Source organism: Notechis scutatus, chromosome 14 (assembly GCF_049901735.1).
Source record: "Notechis scutatus isolate UNSWTSFEM ecotype Mainland chromosome 14, rNotScu1.2, whole genome shotgun sequence".
NCBI classification, from domain to species: Eukaryota; Metazoa; Chordata; class Lepidosauria; order Squamata; family Elapidae; genus Notechis; species Notechis scutatus.
This window is the reverse complement of record NC_142022.1, coordinates 10,982,202-11,002,881: the sequence shown is the minus strand read 5'-3', so window position 1 is coordinate 11,002,881 and position 20,680 is coordinate 10,982,202. Positions and strand designations below refer to the sequence as shown.

The following is a 20,680-nucleotide window of genomic DNA, read 5'->3' as shown; positions in this document are numbered from 1 at the left end:
GGGGCTGGACCGCTTGACCCCGCCCCTCCGCGGTTGCCCGGCGACCCGGACGCCCTCGGACGCCGCCGCGATGGGCAAGAAGGGCGAGCGGGGAGCGAAGGACAAGAGCGCCGCGCAGGAGGAGGAGGCGCGCATCGCGGCGCGCAGGGCTGAGCACGGAGAAGGTGACGGGCCCCCTCGCGCGACCCCCCCACGACCCCGCCCTCCGGCCCTGACGCCCCCCCTTCTCCCCCCGCAGAGGAGTACGTGTGCAGCGGCGCCCTGGAGGTGGACTTCCCGGAGCTTTGCGCGCGCGCCGGGCTGCAGGAGGCCCCCGCGTGGTCGCCCGCCCCCACCCGCCCGCCGGAGCCTCCCGGAGGAGGCGGAGGGCGCGGCGGGGCCGGCGGGGAGCAGCGGGAGGCGCTGTCGGCGCTGGCCCAGATCCAGGCCAAGTACGCCTACTTCCGGCCCTGCGTGCAGGTGGAGCTGGAGCACGAGGACCCCAAGAGCGCCCGCGAGGTCTTCATCCGCAGTGAGTGCCCCCCCGGCCCCCCGCCCGCCCCCTCCCCTCCCCACCCCGCTCTGCCCGCCTCTCTGCCGCCCGCAGGTTGGAAGATCGAGGAGAAGATGCTGGGGGTCCTGGCCAAGAGCCTGCCGGCCCTCGCCCACCTCCAGGCCCTGCAGTGAGTGAGCGGGCGGGCGGGCGGGGCGGGGCGGGGAGGCGCGGGGGCTCTCTTGCTCCGGACAGCCCGGCTCTCTTCCGCCCCTGCAGCCTCTGGAAGGTCGGCCTGAGCGACCTTGCCTTCGGCTCCCTGCTGCCCGTGCTGGCCGCCTGCGCCAACCTCAAGTAGGTGCCCCCACCCCGGGGCTGGGGAGGGAGGGAGGGAGGGGAGGGCGGCTGGGCATGGGGGCCCTGCTTCTCCTCTTGCCCTGCAGGACCTTCGTCTTGGAAGGGAACCCGCTGCCCGAGCGCTCCTTCTACAAGCTGCTTTCGGAGGAGAGCAGGTGAGGCCGCAGAGCACAAGGACCCCGGTTGCCTGGCGAAACCCCCCCTCCCCTGCCGGGCTTTCCCTGGTGAGCACCCAGGAGGAGCCCAGGCTGGGGGAGAAGGGGCGCCCCCTCCCCTGCCACGGCCCTGCCTCTCTCCCCAGCTTGGCCCACCTCTCCCTGCGCAACAACTGCATTGACGACCAGGCGGTGCTGCTGATCGGCCAGGGGCTCTCCTCGCTCCGCAGCTCCAACAAGAACCTGGTCTCCATCAACCTCAGCTACAACCACATCACAGATGCGGGCGCCACCCACCTCGCCAACGTGAGGCTGCTGGGAAAGGGCCCCTGGGCTCTGCTTGGCAGGCCCGCCGGTTTCCCCATTGAGGACCAGCTGTGGGGGGGGGGCATCCCTCTGCTGCTGGCCTATGGGGAGGCTGACCATCCAGGCCCCGGGGGGGACTGGCGATTGAGCCTGGCCTGAGGTGCCCCTCCTCTGTGCAGGGCCTGCGCCTCAACAGGTCCCTGCTGTCTTTGTCGTTGGCGCATAACCAGATTGGGGACGAGGGTGCCATGAAGCTGGCCGAGGTCAGTCCCTTGGAGGAGCCTGGGCCCAGGGAGACCAGAGGGCAGCCACAAGGGGTCTCTCAGCCAGCTGCTTGCCTTGCAGGTGCTTGGCCCCTTCGCCCTCACCCACACGGAGGTGGTGGAGAGGCGGCGGTTGCTGCTGGAGAAGGAGGCCCAGGAGAGAGGCCGCCTGGTGAGTGGCTGGTTCTGGGGCTCCGGCCTGTGGGGGAGGCTGAACTGGCAGAGGCACCCATGCAAACTGTGAATTGGGACCCCCCCTGCCCCCTTTGCCTTCCGCCAGCCCCAGAGACACTCAGAGCTGAAGAGCGACCGTCCCGCCAGCCACGTCAGCAGCACCACCATCGACAAGCTGCAGGCTGCCAAGGGCGCCAAGGGCGTCAAGAAGAAGGCGAGCCATCCCGAGGACAGGGGGCAGGTCTGGGGGAGGGGGCACCCAGAGAGGGTAGAGCACCTCCCTGGCAGGCAGAGACCAGCGTCTGACCTCTTCCAGGAACCCACCAAAAAGGAGGAGAAGGGCCCAGTGGGCGGAGCAGCTCCCGCACAGCCACCGGCGGCGCCAGCGGCCCAGGCCAAGAAGGAGGACGCCAAGCAGTCCAAGAAAGGTTCTGGCTGGGCTGCCAGGCCCCTCCCCCTCCCCAGGCCTTGGAGGCCTCCCCCAGACCCCTGAGCTCCGTTGTCTCCCGCAGCTGCCCCCCCATTGATCCCAAAGCGAAGTGGGCCAAGGGAGTGAAGCTGGGCTCGAAGGACAAGCGGTCCCAGGTCCTGGAAGTGGAGGTGAGCCCCGAGCCGCCCCTAGCCAGACGCTTAAGTGGTGGTGTGTGTATGTGTGTGTGTGGGGGGGATCCATAGCTCTCCTGTCCCAACTACTGTACCTGCCTGGCTTGCCCCCTCGCAGCAAATCCTGGAGCCCACCGAGATGATGAACCCCTGCTGGAACCAGCCGAGCACCACGAGGGGCAGGTCTTCCTTCAGGGGAACCGCGTTCTGATCTACCTGAACCTCATGCGTAGGTTGGGGGCGCAGGGCTTGGGGGCTCCAAGATGGAGGAAGGCGCTTCACCCAGAGGGTCGCCCTCCCCTCCTTGCCTCCCAAGGAAACCGCATCTCGGAGAACGGCTTGAAGGCCTTCCTGGCCACGGTGGAGTACCAGGTCAGCCGGATCCTTCCTGGGGGCAAGGGGCCAACCGGCCTGCTGCATCTCACCCTGGCGGTGAGTCCCTCCCTGCCAATCAAGGGGGGGGAACAGCCCTCTTCCCTGCCGGCTGGAGCCCTCAGCCTCACGGGGGCCCCCCCTTTCTGTTGACCCCCCCAGAAAAACCTCTTCCCGGCCGAGAGCAAGACCTACGCCAGGATCCAGGAGCTCATGGGGCCCCGAGACCCCCTACCCAGGGCCTCCAGGCCAGAGGAGGAGCTGCTCACCGCTGCCCAGTAAACCAAGCCAGCTTCTCCCCGAGGATCCTGCACCCAGAAGCTCTAGGCCCAACCTCCCGGGTGGAGCCCCCAGGACTGGCACCGGCGGGCAGACCAGCCCCTCACTCAAAGGCTCTTCCCCCCCAAGGCTGCAAGGACGGAGCCCGGCCTTCCGCCCATTAAAAGCCCCACGAGAGACCCTGGAGTTTTTCTTCTGTGTTAAGACCCTGCCAACGCTGGTGGGGCCAGAGGAGCTTCCACCTCAGCCACCGGCACCCCCCTCCTCTCCGGCTGGCTGGCCCAGATCTAGGGGTCTCCACAGCCCACCTCTCTGCTTTTCAACCCAAAGACTTTTGCTGGCCACGCACCAGGCTGGCGTGCCGATGCATGCTCCGAGCCCTGGGAGGAAAGGAAGCCCCTGCTTGCTCAGAGGCCCTGCCCAGGCCCCCCTCCCTTCTTCAGCCTTTAGCGCGGCTCTCTCTGGGCCTTCCACGACCTGCTGCTTTTAAATGGGAAAACAGGCCACTCTCACCTGCAAGAGGTTGAAGAATATTTTATTTTTCTGTTGAAAAATCTTTAGTGCTGAAAGCAATAAAACCTGCTTTCAGTGTGTAACTCTGGTGCGCCCGTGGCACAAACTCTGGGGGAGGGGCCCGTGTGAACCGGTTGGCAGCAGCCTGGGAAGAGCCAGGGGTCGCCTCTGCTTCCGCAAGCAGCCTTCCCAGCCCCAGAAGGGCCAGGCCCTTCACCGGAGCCTCGGAAGAAGGAATGGAGACAAGTTAAAAAGAAAAGAAGAAAAAAAGGGGTGGGTGGGGAACAACCATCTATGGTATTTACACAACCTCAATGCACATACATACATATTTATACCCGATGAGAAGGTGGGGGGGAGAGAAGACGTTAAGGAAAACAAAAGTGCAATTATACACAATATACTCCCACTGTCCTGTGCAGGCTGTGCGTTGGTCTACACATCTCTCACGCACACCATCAATTCATCTAGGGGACAAAACCAAGCTGAAAGTGCTTTTCCTCCCTCGCTCCCGTTGGGGAAGCCTCGGGATGTTTCCACACAAAGCCGGCGCCTGTCCTTCCCCACGAGGAGGCTTCCTCCCGCTCTTCTCCACTTCCTCCTTGGTTTGGCCATTTTTCACCCTGGCAGCTCCTGGTCCCATCCACGGCCTCCTCCTACCTCCAGCACAGGCCAGGAGGAGTGGGAGGGCGAAGGAGGCATCACTGGAGGTGCGTTTTCCTTCCTTCCTTGGCGGAGGCCGTCCCACCCTACAGGGTCACTTCCTGGGAGCTGTCTTCGGGCAGGGCAAGCGAGAGCCCGTTCACATCTGCAAAGACAGTGGCGTCAGTCCCCGGGTGGACAGCTGGCAGGGATGTGGCCCCAGGACCCTCAGGCCCTCCTACCAGGCTTGGCAGCCACTGGGGACTGTGGGGAGGGGTGGCTGACTCTGGACCCCCGGTGGGTGCTGGGTGACATCCGGCTGGGTTCTGGCAATGATGCGCTTCCCTGCCCAGGTGAGGATCCGGGGGTGAAGTGCCCCTGGAGCAGCAGCTGCTGGTATGCCCCTTCCACGTCCTGCAAGGGGAGAAGAGAGCTGCCAGGGGGGTGCAGCTAGAACCCCTCCCTGCCCCCCAACCTCTCTCTGGGCATGCCGCGTCGCCACCCATTTTGCCTCCCTCACAGGCTCACCTTGAGTTTGGTCAACTTGAGGGTGAGTTGCTCTATTGTCCGGAAGATGGCCTCCGTGTCCTGTGTGCCCTGGAACTCTGCCGGGCTGAGCCACCCTGCCGGGGTCTCCCTGGTGCTCTCCTGGCAGCTGGGCAACGGCGCCGCCGGAGGCAAAGGTGGCGCCCGGCTCAAAGCACCCCCAGTCTCCCCGACGCTCTCGGCAGCTGCTTGGGGCTCCCCAGGGTGGGCCAGCAGGCTTAAGTAGAAAGTGTTTCCTGGGAGGAGGAGGAGGAGGGCGACTCAGAGGGGCCTGTTTTGGGGAAGGGGCTCCTGGCCCTGAAAGGCCCCAGCTGGGATTCGGTTCCTTGGGAAAAACCTCTGCCTCCCCCTCCAACCGCCCCAGCTTGGCAAACTCCCCCGTTGTAAGTGCAGGCAATGGCAGCCGTGCCCAGCCTGGACCGCTTGAAAGCCCAGCCAGGCCAACGTTCCACCTGCAGCAGGTGCACAATGAGGTGCCAGGCTGAGAGGCAAGAAGCACCTGGGGAGGAAGGCGCTGCTGCTGCCGCTGAATGGCCTCCCTGCTTAAAACGCAACTCTCGGGGTTTGCAATCTCCGTTGCGGTGCTGGTTTGCCTTTGTGTGCGCCACCCAGAGCTCCGTGTGTGAGGTGGCGGTTGCACAGATTTAATTTAAGTAAAATAGCCCAGTGAGGCTGGAGGGAAACGGCCCCTCCTCCCCCCACCCCCCCACAAAGGCAGCCCCGGCACAGGGCCCTCCCTCCCTCGCCCACCCCCAGCCTCAGGGACCAGAGTGGCCCCGATTGGCATAATCTGGGGTGTCTAGTTTTTCTCTTTACCATCTGCATTAGGGGGGGCTCCGGCGTCAATTCCCGCCTGGCTGCCTTTGGCTATCAAGAGCTGAGCACTTTTATTCCCCTCCACCTCAGCTGAGCAAGAGACACCAGGAAAGAGAAAGTGGGGGGGAAGATAGTTGGTGGGGGAGAAACAAGAGTCGTCACCACGGGGAATCCCAGGAGGCTCCAGCACCCGCCACCCGCAGGAAAGCAGCCGAGAGGCAAGCAGAGGCAGGCGAGGAGGAGGAGGGGGACACAGCCGGGGGGGCCGGACTGGCCGAACCCTTTCCAGAGGCCTCGGGAGGGGGGGGGTGGAAGGGGAGCTGGAACTGCTGCAGATCAAGCCAAAGGGCCCAGCCCCTCCCCAAAGGCCACCAAGGGGAGGGTGCCAGGGCCCACCCCTCCTCCCTGGCGCCCCTCCCCTGCACTTACCTTTCCGCACCACCAGGTACCCGCTGGGAGTCTCCTGGGCCACAGGGGGGCCCACCTGCTCCAGACCCCCGCCAGGCCCCGGATTGCACGGGGGGCCCCAGGATGGGGAGCCAGTCATGGCCCCCTGCGTGTCCAGCTCCGGGGGGCCAGGGAGAGCAGAGGCGCTGGGGCCCTCCGAGGGGGCCACGCCCGGTGCTGGTTGTGGCTGACCCCCGAAGGGGTGGGGGTCAGGTCATCTTCTGGCTCCGAGTCCCAGCCGGGCAGGAAGCTGTGCAGGAGGAACCTCCGCAGGGTCTCCACTGAGGGGAGAGGAGGGGAAGGGCCGCCTTCAGTCTTGCCCGCCCGCCCGCCTCCACCAGCCCCCCAAGCACAGCAGGAGCCCCCCAGGGCCCGGCCTGGCCCTGCTGCGCGTCCTGGGCAAAGGGGCACCTACCATCCCCCAGGGCGGATTCAGCCATGCTCCCCAAGCAGGGGGCCTCTCAGGGGGTTTCTTCCAGAGGGGGCAAGGGAGGTGCCGGGGCGGGTGGCCTTCCTCCTCCTCTTCTTCCTCCTCCTCCTCTGGGTGCCCAACTTCCAGCCGCTCTGCTTCGGTCGGAGTGTCATCTGTGAAAGGGGGGCTTAGAAGCAGTTGTGGGGAGCTGCCCCCCTCCTCCTCCCAGCCAGTGGGGAAGAACCCTAACCAGCAAATGCCCCTCCCTGCCTTTTGCTGGCGCCAAAGCCCTCCCCTCTACAGCAGCTGCCTACCTGACGCCCCTTCCTCCTCCTCCTCCTCCTCCTCCTGCTCTTCCTCTGCTTCACGGCCGGGGGGGCTGCTCCCTTGGCCCAGCCGGGGGCCGATCTCAGCGTCCTGGAAGATGAAACTGTGGAGAAAGACGAGTGGGAAGAGAGGGCAGTGCCTAGGAGGAGGGGGGCCCAAGGCCCGGTCCTCCCCTCTCTGCCCCCTCCTGCGGGACTCTCGCCCACCTGCTTGGGGCCGGCCGGTGGGGACGCAGCTCCTGGGCCTGCTGCTGGGGGGGCCGTGTGGCCTTCTGCGTGGCCCTCTTGACCGCCTCTTCTAGGAGCTCCATCCACCTGCCGGGAAAGAGCAGGGGGCAGCTTTCTCAGGGGCCCCTTGGAATGGGGGGAGGGGCAGCCCCTGTGAACCCTCAGCCAGCCACGGGGGGTTGCACAGGCCAAAAAAGGAACCCCCTCCCCAAGAACGGCCCCGCCCTGCCCCCTTGCCCCTACGTGTTCTTCTCCAGGGAGGTCGAGGCGACCAGCTCGTAGATCTGGGGCCCCAGTTCAGAGGTGCAGATGATGAAGAGGGCGCGCTTGTCTGCGGAGGGAAGCAGAGGCCGGCGGGGGCCACACTCAGCACCTCCACCTTCCGCCCGAGACCCCCCCGGCCTTGGAAGCCCCTCCCAAAGCTCTGGAGCCCCCTGGGGAGGGGGCCGGGCTCACCGGTGGCCACGGAGCGGATGAGGACGGAGCCGAGGCGGAGGACGGGGCTGAAGCTCTGCTTGGGGTCCGAGGAGCCCAGCCCTGCCCGGCCGTGGCACTTCAGCACCAGCCTCTCGTCCTGCCGCTGGAGCAGCACCAGCAGGTCCCCCAGGAGCAGCACCTGCAGGTCTGGGGAGATGGAGGGTGGGGCCTCCTCAGCCAGACTCCCACCCCTGGCCCTCTGGGGGCCCCAGCCAAGGGACAGCTGGCCCCCTCCCCCGAGAGACCCCTCCCCTTCGGCCCCTACAGACCCACGGTCTTGTCCTTGCTGATGCGCCAGGTGAGGGGCCCTTCATGGATCATCCGGCGGCCTCGCAGGTCCAGGTTCTGGGCGGGGCAGGCAGGAAGTCAGCTGGGGCCACGCAGGGACGCCCCTTTCCCCCCCCGGCAGGCGTGGGCTTACTTTGAACTCCGCGGCGATGGGGTTGCTGGTCCGCTCCAGCGAGGAGGCGTCCAGGCGCTTCTGGTAGGACTCCAGGCGTTGCTGGTTCTCCGCCTGCTTGACCGCCTCGTTCACGTAGCGGAGGGCCTCCCGGCACTGGTCCCGGGCCCGGCAGAGCTTCTGGTGCTCCGCAGCCTGTCCTGGGGAGGGGCCGGAGAGGAGGGGTCAGCGAAGGGGAGGGGGCGGCCGTCTTGCGGAGGAGGGGGCGGCCGTCTTGCGGAGGAGGGGTGCCCACCTGAGGAGTGCTTGATGAGGCTGTCCAGCAGCAGCGGGTACTTGGTCAGGCGCTGCATCTCGGAGATGATGAGGTCCTTCAGCTGCAGCCGGCGGCACTGCGGGTGGCTCTCGGCGTCCTAGGGAGCGCAACACAAAGCGGGCTGGGCGGGTACCCCACCAAAGCCGCCCCCCAGGTGAGTCCCAGGCCATACGAGGGGCACCTCACGGCTGTTCTTCCGGCTGCCTCCTTCGGTTCCTCCCTTAAGCACAACCACCGCCCACTCCCGGGCTCTTCCCTGCTCCCCTCCCCCCGAGGGTCCCGCAGCCCACCTGCATGAAGAGCTGGAAGCGGGTCTCCTTCCGCTTCTTGGTTCTGATCAGTTCCAGTGCCATGGACTGGTAGGCGCAGAACTCGGCAGCCACTTGCTGGAATTCCTCAAGCGCAGCCCCATCGAACTAGGGGGGAGGAAGAGGAGGAGGAGGAGGAGGAGGGAGGAGGAGATGGGGTCCCCCTGGGAACCAGGTCCACTGCCACCCAGGCCCCACAGCCTCCCCTCAGTGGCTCACCCGTGAAAGCATCAGGTCTCCGACCTCCTTCACCACCGGCCCCTCTTCCCGCAGCTTCTTCATGGATTCCGACAGGGAATCTGGGCCGGAAGAGAAGGGGGGGCAGACTAAGAGGAGCCAACCCCCCCCCCCAACACAAACACACCTGTCTCCCCAACCTCAGCCTAACCCTAACCCGACTGTGAGCCCATCCTCTAATTTCAGTCCCCCTGAAGAGACCCAAAGTGGCGACTGTCCCCTTCTGGGACAGGGGACAGCAGCCCCCCCGCCAGTCCAGGGGAAACTGCTCCTAGGCCCCCCCGCCTCTTTCTTCCCACTGTTCGTTCCCTGTGTCCCCCGAGAGCTGCGTCCGGTGGGATCCCCAGGGCCCGAGGGAGGAGGACCGGGGGAGGGGCTTACTGTGGATCTCAATCAGCTCCGGAAGGTTGGGGAAGAGCAGAGCCAGCTCCTCCCGGGACAGCTGCCCCTCCCTCCTCAAGCGCTGGTAGAAAACCAGGTCCAGCACGCGCAGCGTCCGCAGGTGGGAAGCCTCGGTCACAAAGAGCTCTGGGGGCGGGCATCAGGATCCGGTCAGATCCAGCTGGGCTCAGGGCTCCTCCCCCAGGGAGAGCCCCCACCCCAGGGTCTCTCCGAGGACCCACCAGGTCCTCCCCCTCCTCACCATTGATGACCTCCTGGCGGTCGATCTCCCGCGGAGGCAGCTGGGTGGAGGCCTCCCGGCCCACCGTCTGCTGCCAGTTTTGGGAGTCCGGCTCTGCCTCCAGGTCCGAGAACTGTCCGAGCTCGTCCTCCAGCAAGTGGGGCAGGAAGGCCTCAGAGCTGGAGCCCAGGCTGGGTGACTCCACACTCCTGCCAGGACAGGAAGGAGTCAGGCTGGGCCCCAGGAGGAGAGGAGAAGGGGAGGAAAGCAAGCAAGGAGCTCCCCCCATGGAAAAAGGAGGGCGGGACTGGGCTGCTGGGGGAGGGGGTTCTATCAGCAGCTGCTGGGTGTAAAATGAGCCCCTGATCCCAGGTGGGGACCCCTCTCCCGCCCTCCCCCGGTCTTCTTTCCACTCACCTGCGCCCCATCTTGGGAGTGTAGGGCGGGGTGGGGTTTTCCAGGGACCTGGAGACCGGGAGACATGGCAGAGTCAGCCCAGGGCAAGGATCTCTCCCCCCCCCCTTGGGCTCAGCAGGACCCCCTTCCCTTCACCTCCACGCTCTGCCCTCCCTTCAGAGGGCAACACCCGGCCGGGCTCGGACGCCAGGGAGATGCCACGGCCGTGCCACTACGCAGCTGCTCCGGCCCCTTACCGGGTGGAGAGGCTGGAGGCAGAGGACGACGCTGACTGGTGGAGCCGAGCCGCTTCCGCAGCAGCATCCATGTCGACATCGCTGCGGGAACGGGGGACGTTCTCGGCCTTGCGCAGCCGCCTCAGCTCCTCCTGCCCCTTCAGGCTCTCCGACCGGCCCAGCCGGACCTCGGCCCTGGAACTGGAGGAAGGGGGAGCGGCTGAGGATTTGGGGTTCCCCAGCGCCTCCCCTCCCCCACAGGATCAGCAGCTGGGGGGCTCAGAGTTGGTGGTCATTAGGAAAAGAGGCCCCCCCAGGAGGAATGGCCGGAGCCCCTCACTTTTCAGAGTCCAGGAGGTCTTCGGGGAAGCTGCCCGTGGAAAGGCGCTGCTGGCCGGACTCCTGGCCGTCGTGGCTCTGGCTGTTCTCAAAATGCTGGATGATGGTCCGCACGTTGCCGGCCTTCACTGTTGAAGAGGAAGCCGCTAAGCACCCCCCCTGCGTGACCGGCGGTTGGCCACTGAGCCCGGCCCTCCAAGAGCCAGGAGGGGGAGGGGACAAGGAGCTCCTGCAGACCCCCAGAAAGGATCCGCGACTCCTGTGCCCTGAGGAAGAGCGGAGGGAGGCCACCGGGCTCTGCCGAGACTTCTTGTGAGGGGGGGTAGAGGGAGAAGCCCCTCCCTGGCCTTCCCCTTCCCCCAGACCCAGCTACCCCAGGGCCCCCAAGTGCCCCAAGGCCCAAAGGGGGAGCCAGGCAGCCCATGGCCCCCCTGGATTCCAGCATCCGCAGCCATTTCAGAAGCCCCAGTGGGGACGGCCGGAAGCCCCGGAACAAACTGCCCCACCCTGGCAGAATACGGGTCCTGGGAGCTACGCTCACCCTCCCCGTTGTGAAAGCACAGGGGGAAGGGGAGGAGGGGCAGCTGGGGGGGAGGGAGGGGAGGGATCGTGTTTACCTTCAACGGGGGACAGGGGGACATGAAATGCTGGAAAGGAAAACAGAAATGGGATGTCAAAACCAAGTTGATGGGGCTGATGAGAGGGGCCGAACAAAGAAGAGGGGGGTGGCGGCAGGACCCGCCCGGCCAGCCTGGGTGGTGGGAGTGGGGGGATCTGGAAAGGAAGGAGGGGAGCCGTTTGCAGGAAGCCCCCTCCCCCAAGGGACTCACTGCTCTGGGAGGAGCTCTTGGGCTTGGCGATGTACTTGAGGATGGGGTTCCGCTTCTTGTCCTCCACCGCGGCCTCCTTGTCCTTCTTGCCGCTGCTGCTCTGTGGCCCCAAAGAAGGAAGAGGCGGGTCAGGGTGCCTCAAGTCGGGCTGGGGAGGGGGGCGAGGACGACAGGGTCCCGCGCTTTCGGCTTCGCCACCCACCTTTTTGGTCTTGGGGAAGAAAGGCAGCCATTTGTCTTTCTCCTGGGACTTCTCCACCACGCTGGCCGGGCGAGCCTCCTGGGGGCAGATCCCCATGTGGATCATGTAGGTCTTCAGGGCAAAGCTCATGGGGGAGCTGCAAGGAGAGGGGAGGGCAGTCTGGCTGGAAAAAAAAAACCCAACGCAGCCCTCGGAAACCCTCCCTGTGTCTCCGGTGGGAGCAACGTCTGTGCCCTCACGGAGCTCTCCGTGGTCCTGAAGAGGCCTTGGCCGAGGTCGGCTCTCCTTCAAGGAATGAACAGTGCATTCTGGGAGAGAGCCCAGGATGCTCGCCAGGAGAAAGACCCGCTCCTTCTTTGAAGAGGTCCCAAACAGTTACTGCAAGTCAGCAAACTAGTAATTTACCAGGGATAATCTTAATCAACTTTTCAGCAATCAATTATTTAGGTTAATATTTTTGAGATGCTTTCCTGAAACTTACACAATATGAAGAACGGAACGCGTAGAAATTTTACATTTACAGGTGCTGAGTTCAGAAGAGACACTCACCTCCGATCTTCGTATTTGGATCTAAAGTAGGAGAGCAAACGTCACGTCAGATCCCTCTTAAGCTGCTCTGGCATCCCGTTTTCTTGCCCATTATGTCTAGGACAACGTTTCTTAAATTTGGCAACTTTAAGACGTGAAAACTTGAATCCCAGAATTCCCCAGCCAGCATGAATTCTGGCAGTTGGAGTTCACCATCTTAAAGCTGCGGAGTTTGCAAAGCATTGCTCTAGATGACCCCGGGTCTTGCCTGAGCCGGCCCCGGGAGAGCCCGTAACCAGGCATCGGAGCGTGGCCCTTTCAGAGGCAGGTCGAGGCAAACGCGCTGCCCGAGAGGCCAACCGCCACCTCGGCCCCAACAGACCCCCCTCGCCCACCAGTGGGACTCACAGGATGTCCCCCAGCTGCGCCAGCTGCTTCTCGGCCACCTGGCGTTCCTTCTGGAGCCCCCCGTCCAGCTCCAGCAGGTCATTCTCCCCATAGAGGCTCCCCAGACCCATCGTCCGCTTCGTCCTGCAAGCACAGAGAGGAGGGGGCCCACACGAAGGTTCGCCCTCCCTCTCGGAAACCAACCGAATCTCACTAGCTGCCCTGGGCAAAGTCCCGCTTGCAGGGCCATCCAAGCTGCTTTCCCCCTCGGCCCCTCTGGGTGGGCCCGCTGCTTCTCTCAGACCCGCTGACCTGTAATCTTGGATCTGCTCCTGGATCTCAGGCATGACGGCCTCCTGAACCTCCAAGAAAGCACTTTGGGCGTCCTCTCCGTTCCGCAGACGAGCGTCTGGAGGGCACCAGGAAGCAGAAGGTGGGTGGGCTGAAGCCCCCTTCCCCTGCTCCGGAATTCCTACAGAGGGGCACCTTGGCTGGCCTGGGCTCCCTGCAGACTCACCAATTTCCGCCAACAGCTGATCGGAGACCTTGACCCTCAGGGGCTGCAGGAGGGGCAGAAGACACAAGGTTGACCACTCACGGGGACCTCTGCGTGCGCCACTGCGCCCTGGGCGGCGTCTCCCTTTCCCCACTGGGGAACCGCACACAAGTCAGGGGTGAGCACCACGGGAGCACCGAGGCAGACGTGGTGAATGTGACCGGTCACACTCACGGCAGTTTTGTCCAAGAAAATGTGCCAAATGTCTTTGCCCAGCGCCCGGGCTTCCTTGGGGCTCAGCTGCTGGTAAACATCCACGCACAAATAGAGAAGCTGCGAGGAGAGAAGGACGGAAGCGTCACAGTAGAACCAGAAGCGGGGAGAAGATGGTGAGGATGGTCAGCGGGTGTGGAGGGGGAAAAAAATGGACAAACTGGGCAAGGAAAGGGAGCCTCCCCCGGGGACCCTACCAGGGGACTCGGATCCGCTTGAGAGAAGATGTAGCGCAGGAAGACCCCCAGGTGAGCCGGCCGCGTCTTCAGCTTCCCCAAATCTTGGAATAGAGAGTCGTTCTGCCATGCGGGGAAAGAGATGCTCAAACCAGCGCAAAGGAACCCCTCTCCACTAGGCCTCCCTGCACACCTCAAGGGCCCTCTGGGGAGCGCCCCACTTTCGGGGGCCTTTCCCAGCAAAAGCTGTAAAGAGCAGCGGATTCCCCCCTCCCCCCTTGGGGGCTGGAGGGTCCTTTGGGAATGGCGTGAAGGGGGCTCTGGGAGCACGAGAAAGCAGCCCACCTCCTTGTCCAGGTATCCTGGTTCGTAATCCTCTTCCGGGCCGATGATGGACGTTCGCAGCATCTGATCCAAACTCTGCAGAACAAAAGGGATTAAAATCTTCTCAGAAAAGAGACGGAGGTGCTGTAAAGGAGGAGGAGGAGGAGGAGGAGGAGGAGGAGGAGGAGGAGGAGGAGGAGGAGGAGGAGGAGGAGGAGGAGGAGGAGGAGGAGGAGGAGGAGGAGGAGGACAAAACAGCTGCGCCCTTGAACACCTCCATGTTCAGGCCCCAAAGAGGGGCAGGAAGTGGAAGGCACCGCCTGAGGCGGCTCCTGTGGACTGGCCCCGCCTGCCCTCACCTGCTCTGTGGAGGGCGAGAAGGGGGTGTCGGAGCCTTGGCGGCGATGGTGCATGAAGAGCCGCGAGGCGGCAACGGGTGAGGTGTGTGGGCTGTCTAGGCCAGGGTCGGAAAGGACGGAGTTCCGGTTGAGGGAGACCTGCGCCAAGAGAAACCGGCACTCTCAGATCAACTGACACGGGCTCGCTCCCTGGCACCGCGGGGAGGAGAAGCCCCTCCGCGCTCACTTCGCTCACGGAAGGGAAGCGCTCCGTGCCCGAGTCCAGGCCGCTGTCGCCATCCTGGGAGTCGACGGAGAGGCCCCCTGCAGGAGACAGAGAGAAGCCCTGGCTCAAGAAGGAACCCTGCGACAGGGGGCCGTGGAGAGGAGGGGAGGCTCCCTGAGAGCCAGCAGGCAGACGCTCTGAGCACCCCCCACCCCCCCGGGGCCCTTCCACTCAGCCAGTCTACGGTTCTCAAAGGGGGCAGCAGCAAAACTCACCCTCCATCACCCGGGAGCTGAAGGAGCCGGAATCGCTGGGCAGCCGGGGGGCGTCCTGGGAGGGAGAGAGCCCTGTGGGTGCTTCCATAGCCAGGAGGCCCAGCCAGGCCCAAGGACCCTCCCTCCCTCTTCCTGGCCCCTGCAGGCCTTCGGGGAGCCAGCCCCCTTCCCCGCTCACCCCCAGCTCTCCCATCTCCTGCCAAATCTTCAGCTGCAACTGGCTGACCCTCCGCCGAGCCCCCTCGATCTGCTCCTCAAGCAAAGCAGCCGGATTCTGGCTGTAGATCTCGTAGCACCGCTGGGGAGAAAGCCAGGGATGGGGGGCTGTCAGGGGCTTCCCTCCCAAAACGCTCCTTTCCTTGGGGAACGGGAAGCATTTCAGCAGCCTGACTACTCCCGCTTGCTGCTACTCGGCCAGGCCAGGAGGACCCAGGCCCGGCCCCTGCGGGGAACCTGACCCAGCCTTCCTCGGAGGAGCCCGGCCCACACCTGCAAGTCGGCCTCTTCCTGCCGCAGCATTTTCCTGAGGATCTGCGCCGCATGTTTCCGGACTTCCGGGTCCTACGGTTGGCAAGGCCAGAGAGAGGTGAGCCTGGGGCTCCAGTGCTGCCCCCCCAGAACCGACTCTGCCCCGCCTGCACCTCCGTGGTACCTGGGGTGGCTTTGGCCCAGCGGTGACCCGGTGGGGAGACGGCGGCAGTGGTGGCGGTGGCGGGGGGCACGTGCAGGTGGTCGGTGGGGGGCCTGCCTGTGGCCGGTCGGGCTGCAGTCCCAGGAGGCCCAGAGACGAAGGCGGGGAGCCCAGCAGGGTGAGAGCCACGTAAGCACCAGCTTGGGGAGCAGCGGGCGGGGCAGGAGGAGCAGAGAGAGCAGCACAGGGAGACCTTCAGCCGCGTCCAACGGGGTCTCCCCCGGGCCACGCAGCCGCTGTGGCTCCAGGCTCCAGCCTTCCCCAGCCCCGAGCCCGGCCCACTCACATCGGATGAGCTTGACCACTTCCAGGTGGGAGGTGTTGGTGACCACGGTCCCGTTCACCTGCGGAGAGAGTGAGGTCAGGCTCAGCAGCCGGCAGGGGAGCCACCCGGGAAGGGGGGGCAGAGTCGGCCCTCCCTGAGGAAGAGACGAAGGCGGCAGAAGCCCAGCAGCTGGGGCAGCCCTGGGAGACGCCGCTCACCTTGACGATCCGATCGCCTTCCTGCACCCCGGCCTTCATGGCGGCTCCGCCTGGAGAGGCGACCAGAGAGAGAAAGCCATGGGGGGGCTGGGGGGCAGGGGGAGTAAGAGGAAGGGGGCAGGGAAGCCATTGTGGACGGGAGGGGGGAGGCTGCCTGGGGGGCCTTCAACAGCCTTGGGAGCAGCCGCCAAAGCAGCCCCCTTGAGGGCTGCGGAGTGGCCAGCTCCCCTCCGAGCCCAGCTCTGCCGGGGCCCTGGGGGTGAGGCAGAGGAGACCCCCACCCCCAGAGGCCTCTGCTCACCTGGCCGGACGGACTGCACCAGCACAACACGGTCCCCGCTGACGGTGAAGCCGAAGCCCTGCTCGTCCTTCTGGATGATGACGCAGCGCTGGACAAGCCCTGCCCAGGCAAGAGAGGCCCCTTGGTCCACACCCCCGCAGGGAAAGGCCTCCCCCGTTCCCCCCACCCACCCACCCAGGAAAGACCAGGGCTGAGCAAGGGGGCCTCCCTGGCAGGATAGGCCTGAACCGGGCCTTGATGGAGCAGGGAACACGGTGCCAGCCTCCCCTCCCCAACGACCCCCCATCCCAGCTCAGCCCCAGGGCAAACTCTGCCTCCCCGCCCCCCAAAGGAGCAAAGGAGGCACCTGTGCTCTCGCCTGAGTCGGAGGTCTGGCGATGGTGGCTGGGCGAGCGCCGCCCAGAGCCGAGTCGCCCAAGGAAGACAGGGAGCCCAACCTGGACGGAGAGAGGAAGGGGCAGCGGGAAGGCAAGGCTGCAGCCCGTCACTCTGGCTGCACCTGGAGGGTCTCCCTGATGCCCCACTTCCTCCCCACAGGGCCCAGTGGAGGCCAAGAGGAAGCTGGAGAAGCACATCTGAAGACCTGGAGGCCCGCACTGACCCACTTCAGCAGGAGCTTCGGGCGGGGGTCCTGGGCCTTGACCTCTCCGCCCCGAGCCTGGGGGCAAAGGTCAAATGGACCTCCTCCTCCTCAGCCAATGGGGGGCAGCTTGGTCTTGTCCAAAATTACGAAGCTCTGGACCTCAAGAAGGCACCTTCTCCTTGGATGGACTTGCAAGGGTGGGGGGTGCAGGCGGGTCCCCCCATCCTTCTGTAGCCTTGCCCCCCCCCTTCTCCCACAGCATCTAATCTGGGGGGGTGGGGGGGATAGCCTGGGAAAGGGGTTCAGCTTGCCACCAGCGGGGCTAAGGAGCCAAGGGCGAGATGCTCGGGGGGGCAAAGCCAGGCCAGGAGGAGGGGCACTTGGAGGGCCAAGGCAGGCAGCGGGAGCAGCAGGTCTGATCTTACCAGGCAGCCGAGGAGGGCACACAAAGCGGCAACGTGCAGAAGGACAGACAAGAAGGGAGAGTTAATGCCCACCACTGAATGGGCAGGAGCTGCGGGAGCCCCCATCTCGGCCTCCTCCACTCCTTCAGAGGAGGGGTGTCCCACCCTGGCAACTGCCAGCTCTCCAGTGCCCTCAGCCAGCCATTCCAACCACGGCTTTCAAGGGTTTTTCAATCCACGCCTTTCAGGCCTCTGATCAGACTTGGCTTCGGCCTGCTGCATTTTTAGTAGACGTTATTAAGCCAAGTTTAGACTTGTTCCTACTCAGGCGTGGAGATGGGGGGGGGCTTCTGGAACCGGCCAGAGGCCTCCACCGTCCATTCTGCAGCTCCCACTGTGCTCCCACCAAAGGGCATTAAAAGAGGCCGCTGCTGGCCCCATCTTTCTAGCAGCAATTGACCCTCCTGGGGCTAGCTGGCTCACACCAACCCAGGGGCCAAGGAGCACCCCCAGGGTCCAGAGGGCCCTTGCAGCAGCCTTGGCACCGGTGGTCTCCACAAGCCCCCCAGAGATCTGTTGGTGGCCGCTTGGGGCCCCCACCTCAGTCCTCTGCAAGGGCTCTGGAATTGTATTATGCAAATGACCTGGTTTGGGGAGGGGGGAGAACCGGCATTTGGGCAAGGGGGCTGGAAACAGGCAGCAGCCAAAGGGGAGGGGCTGACCCATATCCTCGCAGCTGAGCCATCTTTTGGGGGACCCAGCGGGGAGGGGCTACTGTTTGGGGCAGCCCCCCGGTGACAAGAGGGGTCCTTACCTGGGCAAGCGAGGGTGCCTTTTACTGGCGCGTCTGGCGGAAAGAGGAGAGAAAGAGAAACCAAAGGGGACCAAGGCAGCATGGAAGGAGACAGGCGGGCGTGAAAAACAGGCGAAGCGGCCCTGGGCGGCCTTCTCTTGCCCCAGCCGCTCTCCTTCCACCCACCCAGCTGCCTTCCACAAAACCCACAGACCCCCCCCCCCATTTCTCTCCGCCTGCAAACAGGACTGGTGAGGCCAAAGGGTTTCTGCGCTCGTACAGAATGCTTCCTGCTCTTGGCCCCTTCAAAAACAAACCCAGAGCACGCAGACCCTAACCCACGGCCAGCCTTCCCCTCTCCTGCTGGAAATCCAAGCCGAACTAAAAATAACCCTTGGCCGCTGCGCAGCAAAGCATGTCTGGGGACAAAAAACAGGCCCTGCTCAAAGGAAGGGAAGGCCCGGTAGGTCCCTGCGCTGCTCCCCAGGCCCGGCTCAGCGGCAAGCGGGAGAGCAGCGCAAGGGGCACCCCAAAGAATGGCAGCCCAGCTCCCCAGGCCCAGGCCAGGACCCGGTCGTACCGTCCCGCTTCCATTGGCCCACCAAGTCCAAAGGGAGGAAAGAAAGAAAGCTGGAAAGAGAAGCAGGCTGGGAGGTGGCTTTAAACACCTGCAGTTCATGAGGACTAGAAGCATTTCTGCTTCAAGATAAAAAGAAGAACTGGGAGGAGGGGCCATGCTGAGAAAGTTTTTTTAAAAGAAGAGAATCCAACTGGCCCATGCTACAAATGTTCACACACCCAGCAACTAAGACCCCACTTCTGAACGGCAAAGAGGACTCTGGGGTTTCCCCACCTTGCATCGCCATAAAACAAAACACCTCTAAGCCTTCTGCCCCCACCCACCCACCCACCCACCCACCCTCAGAGGGAGAAAACCAGCCAGAGCCAAAGAGGGGACGACTTCAAGAGCATCTTCCAAACTGAACAGCAGAGGGGTTTGTGCAGAAAGGGGAGGGGAGCCTCGAAGCAGCCCCCCCCAATGCACACGGTCCCCTCACAAGAGGGGCAACACTGCCCTGTCCACAGAGGGCTGCGGGGAGGGGGGACACAGGGGCTGGTGCAGCTCAGGCCCAGCGCTCTGCTGCAGCAAGCAGATTCCTGCAAAGACGGAAAGTCGGCCAGCAACCACAATTACAGGCGGAGAGAGGTAATTACGTCTCCCTCCATGGGCTCAGCATCCTTTACCTCCCCCACTGCCCCCCACTCATGTTGGGTCTTGGGGCGGGCTGCATTTTCAAAAATCCTGTTTCTCTCCAGTGGGAAGTTGGACTCAGCAATCTCAAGCAATAGGGGTCTCCAGCAGTCCTGGGACGGACGGACGGACGGACACACACACACATCTGCGGGAGGGTCGAGGGTCGTAGGAGGGACTCAAGGACATTGTTGGGTCATCCCTGGTCTCAACACATCTTGGGATCTCTCTCTCTCTTTCTCTCACACACACACACACACACACACACACAGAGCCCCCATGATGGCTTGCTTAGGCTGGGTCTGTAGGGTCCCTCACCGTGGCTCAGCTCACACAACCTGCCAAGTGAAAGGCACTAACCGCACAATGGCCTCATTTGGGGGGGGAGGGGGCTGGGGGGGAAAGAGAGCCCGTCGGAAACTCGATCCGGGGACGTGTCCTCGATGCCTCCCCACCAACAGCTGCCTGGGAATTGTGGGGGCTGAAGTCCGGCACATCTGGAAGGAGGCTGGCTGGGGGAAGGAGGGCGAGGGCAGGCCTGGACAATCCCAGACACGCCGCCGTTCACATGGAAGGCCGTTCAGGCCCCGTCCAGAGGGGATTTCCTGGGCTGCAAACACCCAGCAGCCTCTCCAAATTCCGAAAGGGCAGAATGAAGCCCAGCCCGGCCTCTTGGGCCACAAAGCCTGTTTCAGCTGACCCTCCAGCAGTTGAAGACATGACAAAAACTCCAGATTGCCAAGACAGAGAGGCCAGAGCTCCAAATTCTGCCCTCCTGGTGACATGCAACATTTAGGGACCCATCCTGGGCCTGCTCCCCCGAGCAGCTTGCTAGCCGTGGTTGGTTTTGCAAAAGTTAAGCAGAGTCAGGAAGCCAAAAAGGTCTCGGATGGGAGACCACCAAGAGATCAAAATTCTGCAGAAGCTTTGCTTGCTGCCACAATTTGCGAGGATGGTGCTTTATAAGAAAAAATGGGACTCCCTTTTCACACAGACCAGAAGGGTGGAGGACCAATATTGAAATAAAAATCATCCATTAGGGCCTCCCTGAGGATCCAGCATGTTGAAGTGCTCACTGACATCAAGTCTGTTTTGTTTTTAAAATTACTCACAACCGACCACACGGCATTTGGCCTTTGCCTGACTGAAAACCTTCCTGCAGAGAAGGGATCCCCACGAAGAAGAGGACCCAGGCTACGGGGCAGCCTTCTGCAAAGGGGGCACCAACGGGTGCCAGGCTTGGCCCTCTTGGAGGAAGGCAAAGCCAAGCACGGGGCCCACCCCTCTGCCCATCCATGGCCGCCAGCCCAGGGAGGAGACAGGAGGAAGCCCACCCGAAGCCCCCCAATCCCCCCCCTCCGCACAGCACCCAGCATACCTGTCCAGGGCAGGGGGCGCATGTTCATGGTTTGCAGTCAAGTCCAGCCCCCGCAGGTGGAGGGAGGGCCCGGGTCCTTCGGCTGCAGGAGGAGTCACTTCCCCATCCTGGGTGGGGGCAGCCAGGCAGCCCCCCGCCGTGCCCAGGCCTCCTTTTCTTCCCGGCGCCCCTTGCAGGAGGGTCCTTGGCAGATCGAGTGGCCTACATTGGGTGGGCTGGAGGGGTCCTTCCCCCCGGCTCAGAAAGGCCGCCGGCGGGGCCAGCGGATCCCCATCGCGACCTTAAAGGCCGAACGGATCACAAGGGCGGAAGATCCACTTTTACCAGCCGGGCATCTGTCGGCCAAGGCAGGCGGGGCTTCCCTTCTTCCGCTCGGCCGCCCAACAGGAGAAAGTCCGGCCGGGGATCCGCCTCTTCTGCCCGGCCCTGCTGGGGGGGCGGGGGCTCCTCCTGCGGGGGAGGGGAGGGGGTCAGCGCGGCTTGCGGGGGGAGCGGGGC

General features: G+C 64.2%; 2 protein-coding genes across 5 annotated transcripts; one reads left to right on the top strand and one right to left on the bottom strand.

Annotated features, from left to right (window-relative positions):
- Nucleotides 1–51: 51 nt before the first annotated feature.
- On the top strand, nt 52–3,165 carry LRRC71 (leucine rich repeat containing 71). 4 transcript variants are annotated; one of them, XM_087943593.1, is made up of 12 exons: nt 52–164; nt 239–511; nt 587–662; nt 752–826; nt 916–984; nt 1,131–1,290; nt 1,470–1,553; nt 1,636–1,725; nt 1,840–2,155; nt 2,449–2,559; nt 2,647–2,762; nt 2,865–3,165. In XM_087943593.1, the coding sequence occupies exons 1-12, from the start codon at nt 71–73 to the stop codon at nt 2,982–2,984; spliced, it is 1,584 nt and encodes a 527-aa protein (XP_087799719.1). In that variant the 5' UTR covers nt 52–70; the 3' UTR covers nt 2,985–3,165. The 4 variants fall into 4 exon arrangements, 3 of the variants coding, with proteins under 3 accessions (XP_087799719.1, XP_087799720.1, XP_087799718.1); XM_087943594.1 differs by having other exon boundaries at nt 1,834–2,155; nt 2,647–2,702; XM_087943592.1 differs by having other exon boundaries at nt 1,834–2,155.
- A 332-nt stretch (nt 3,166–3,497) lies between these two features.
- Nucleotides 3,498–20,339, bottom strand: ARHGEF11 (Rho guanine nucleotide exchange factor 11). The gene is made up of 41 exons (XM_087943591.1): nt 20,183–20,339; nt 16,119–16,209; nt 15,773–15,871; nt 15,472–15,521; nt 15,275–15,332; nt 14,950–15,181; nt 14,787–14,858; nt 14,476–14,595; nt 14,298–14,352; nt 14,044–14,120; nt 13,818–13,955; nt 13,480–13,554; nt 13,156–13,257; nt 12,920–13,018; nt 12,707–12,749; nt 12,502–12,598; nt 12,211–12,333; nt 11,824–11,844; nt 11,275–11,410; nt 11,073–11,172; nt 10,860–10,889; nt 10,244–10,370; nt 9,925–10,104; nt 9,689–9,736; nt 9,293–9,480; nt 9,031–9,177; nt 8,632–8,711; nt 8,395–8,520; nt 8,084–8,201; nt 7,810–7,988; nt 7,658–7,733; nt 7,368–7,535; nt 7,155–7,242; nt 6,891–6,998; nt 6,672–6,787; nt 6,361–6,530; nt 5,928–6,226; nt 5,499–5,588; nt 4,665–4,918; nt 4,379–4,550; nt 3,498–4,302 (listed from the first exon to the last, which is right to left on the bottom strand). The coding sequence occupies exons 1-37, from the start codon at nt 20,208–20,210 to the stop codon at nt 6,155–6,157; spliced, it is 3,837 nt and encodes a 1,278-aa protein (XP_087799717.1). The 5' UTR covers nt 20,211–20,339; the 3' UTR covers nt 3,498–4,302; nt 4,379–4,550; nt 4,665–4,918; nt 5,499–5,588; nt 5,928–6,154.
- Nucleotides 20,340–20,680: the final 341 nt, after the last annotated feature.

Excerpts from the sequence above, each read along its gene's own strand:
- LRRC71 (XM_087943592.1), top strand. The coding sequence starts at position 71 with ATGGGCAAGAAGGGCGAGCGGGGAGCGAAGGACAAGAGCGCCGCGCAG. Across the intron at positions 663-751 it reads GCCCACCTCCAGGCCCTGCA|CCTCTGGAAGGTCGGCCTGA; the intron begins GTGAGTGAGCGG and ends CCGCCCCTGCAG. Across the intron at positions 1,554-1,635 it reads GTGCCATGAAGCTGGCCGAG|GTGCTTGGCCCCTTCGCCCT; the intron begins GTCAGTCCCTTG and ends CTTGCCTTGCAG.
- ARHGEF11 (XM_087943591.1), bottom strand. The coding sequence starts at position 20,210 with ATGAACATGCGCCCCCTGCCCTGGACAG. Across the intron at positions 10,371-10,859 it reads CCCCCTGTCCCCCGTTGAAG|TGAAGGCCGGCAACGTGCGG; the intron begins GTAAACACGATC and ends CCTCTTCAACAG. Across the intron at positions 10,105-10,243 it reads GACCTCCTGGACTCTGAAAA|TTCCAGGGCCGAGGTCCGGC; the intron begins GTGAGGGGCTCC and ends CCCTTCCTCCAG.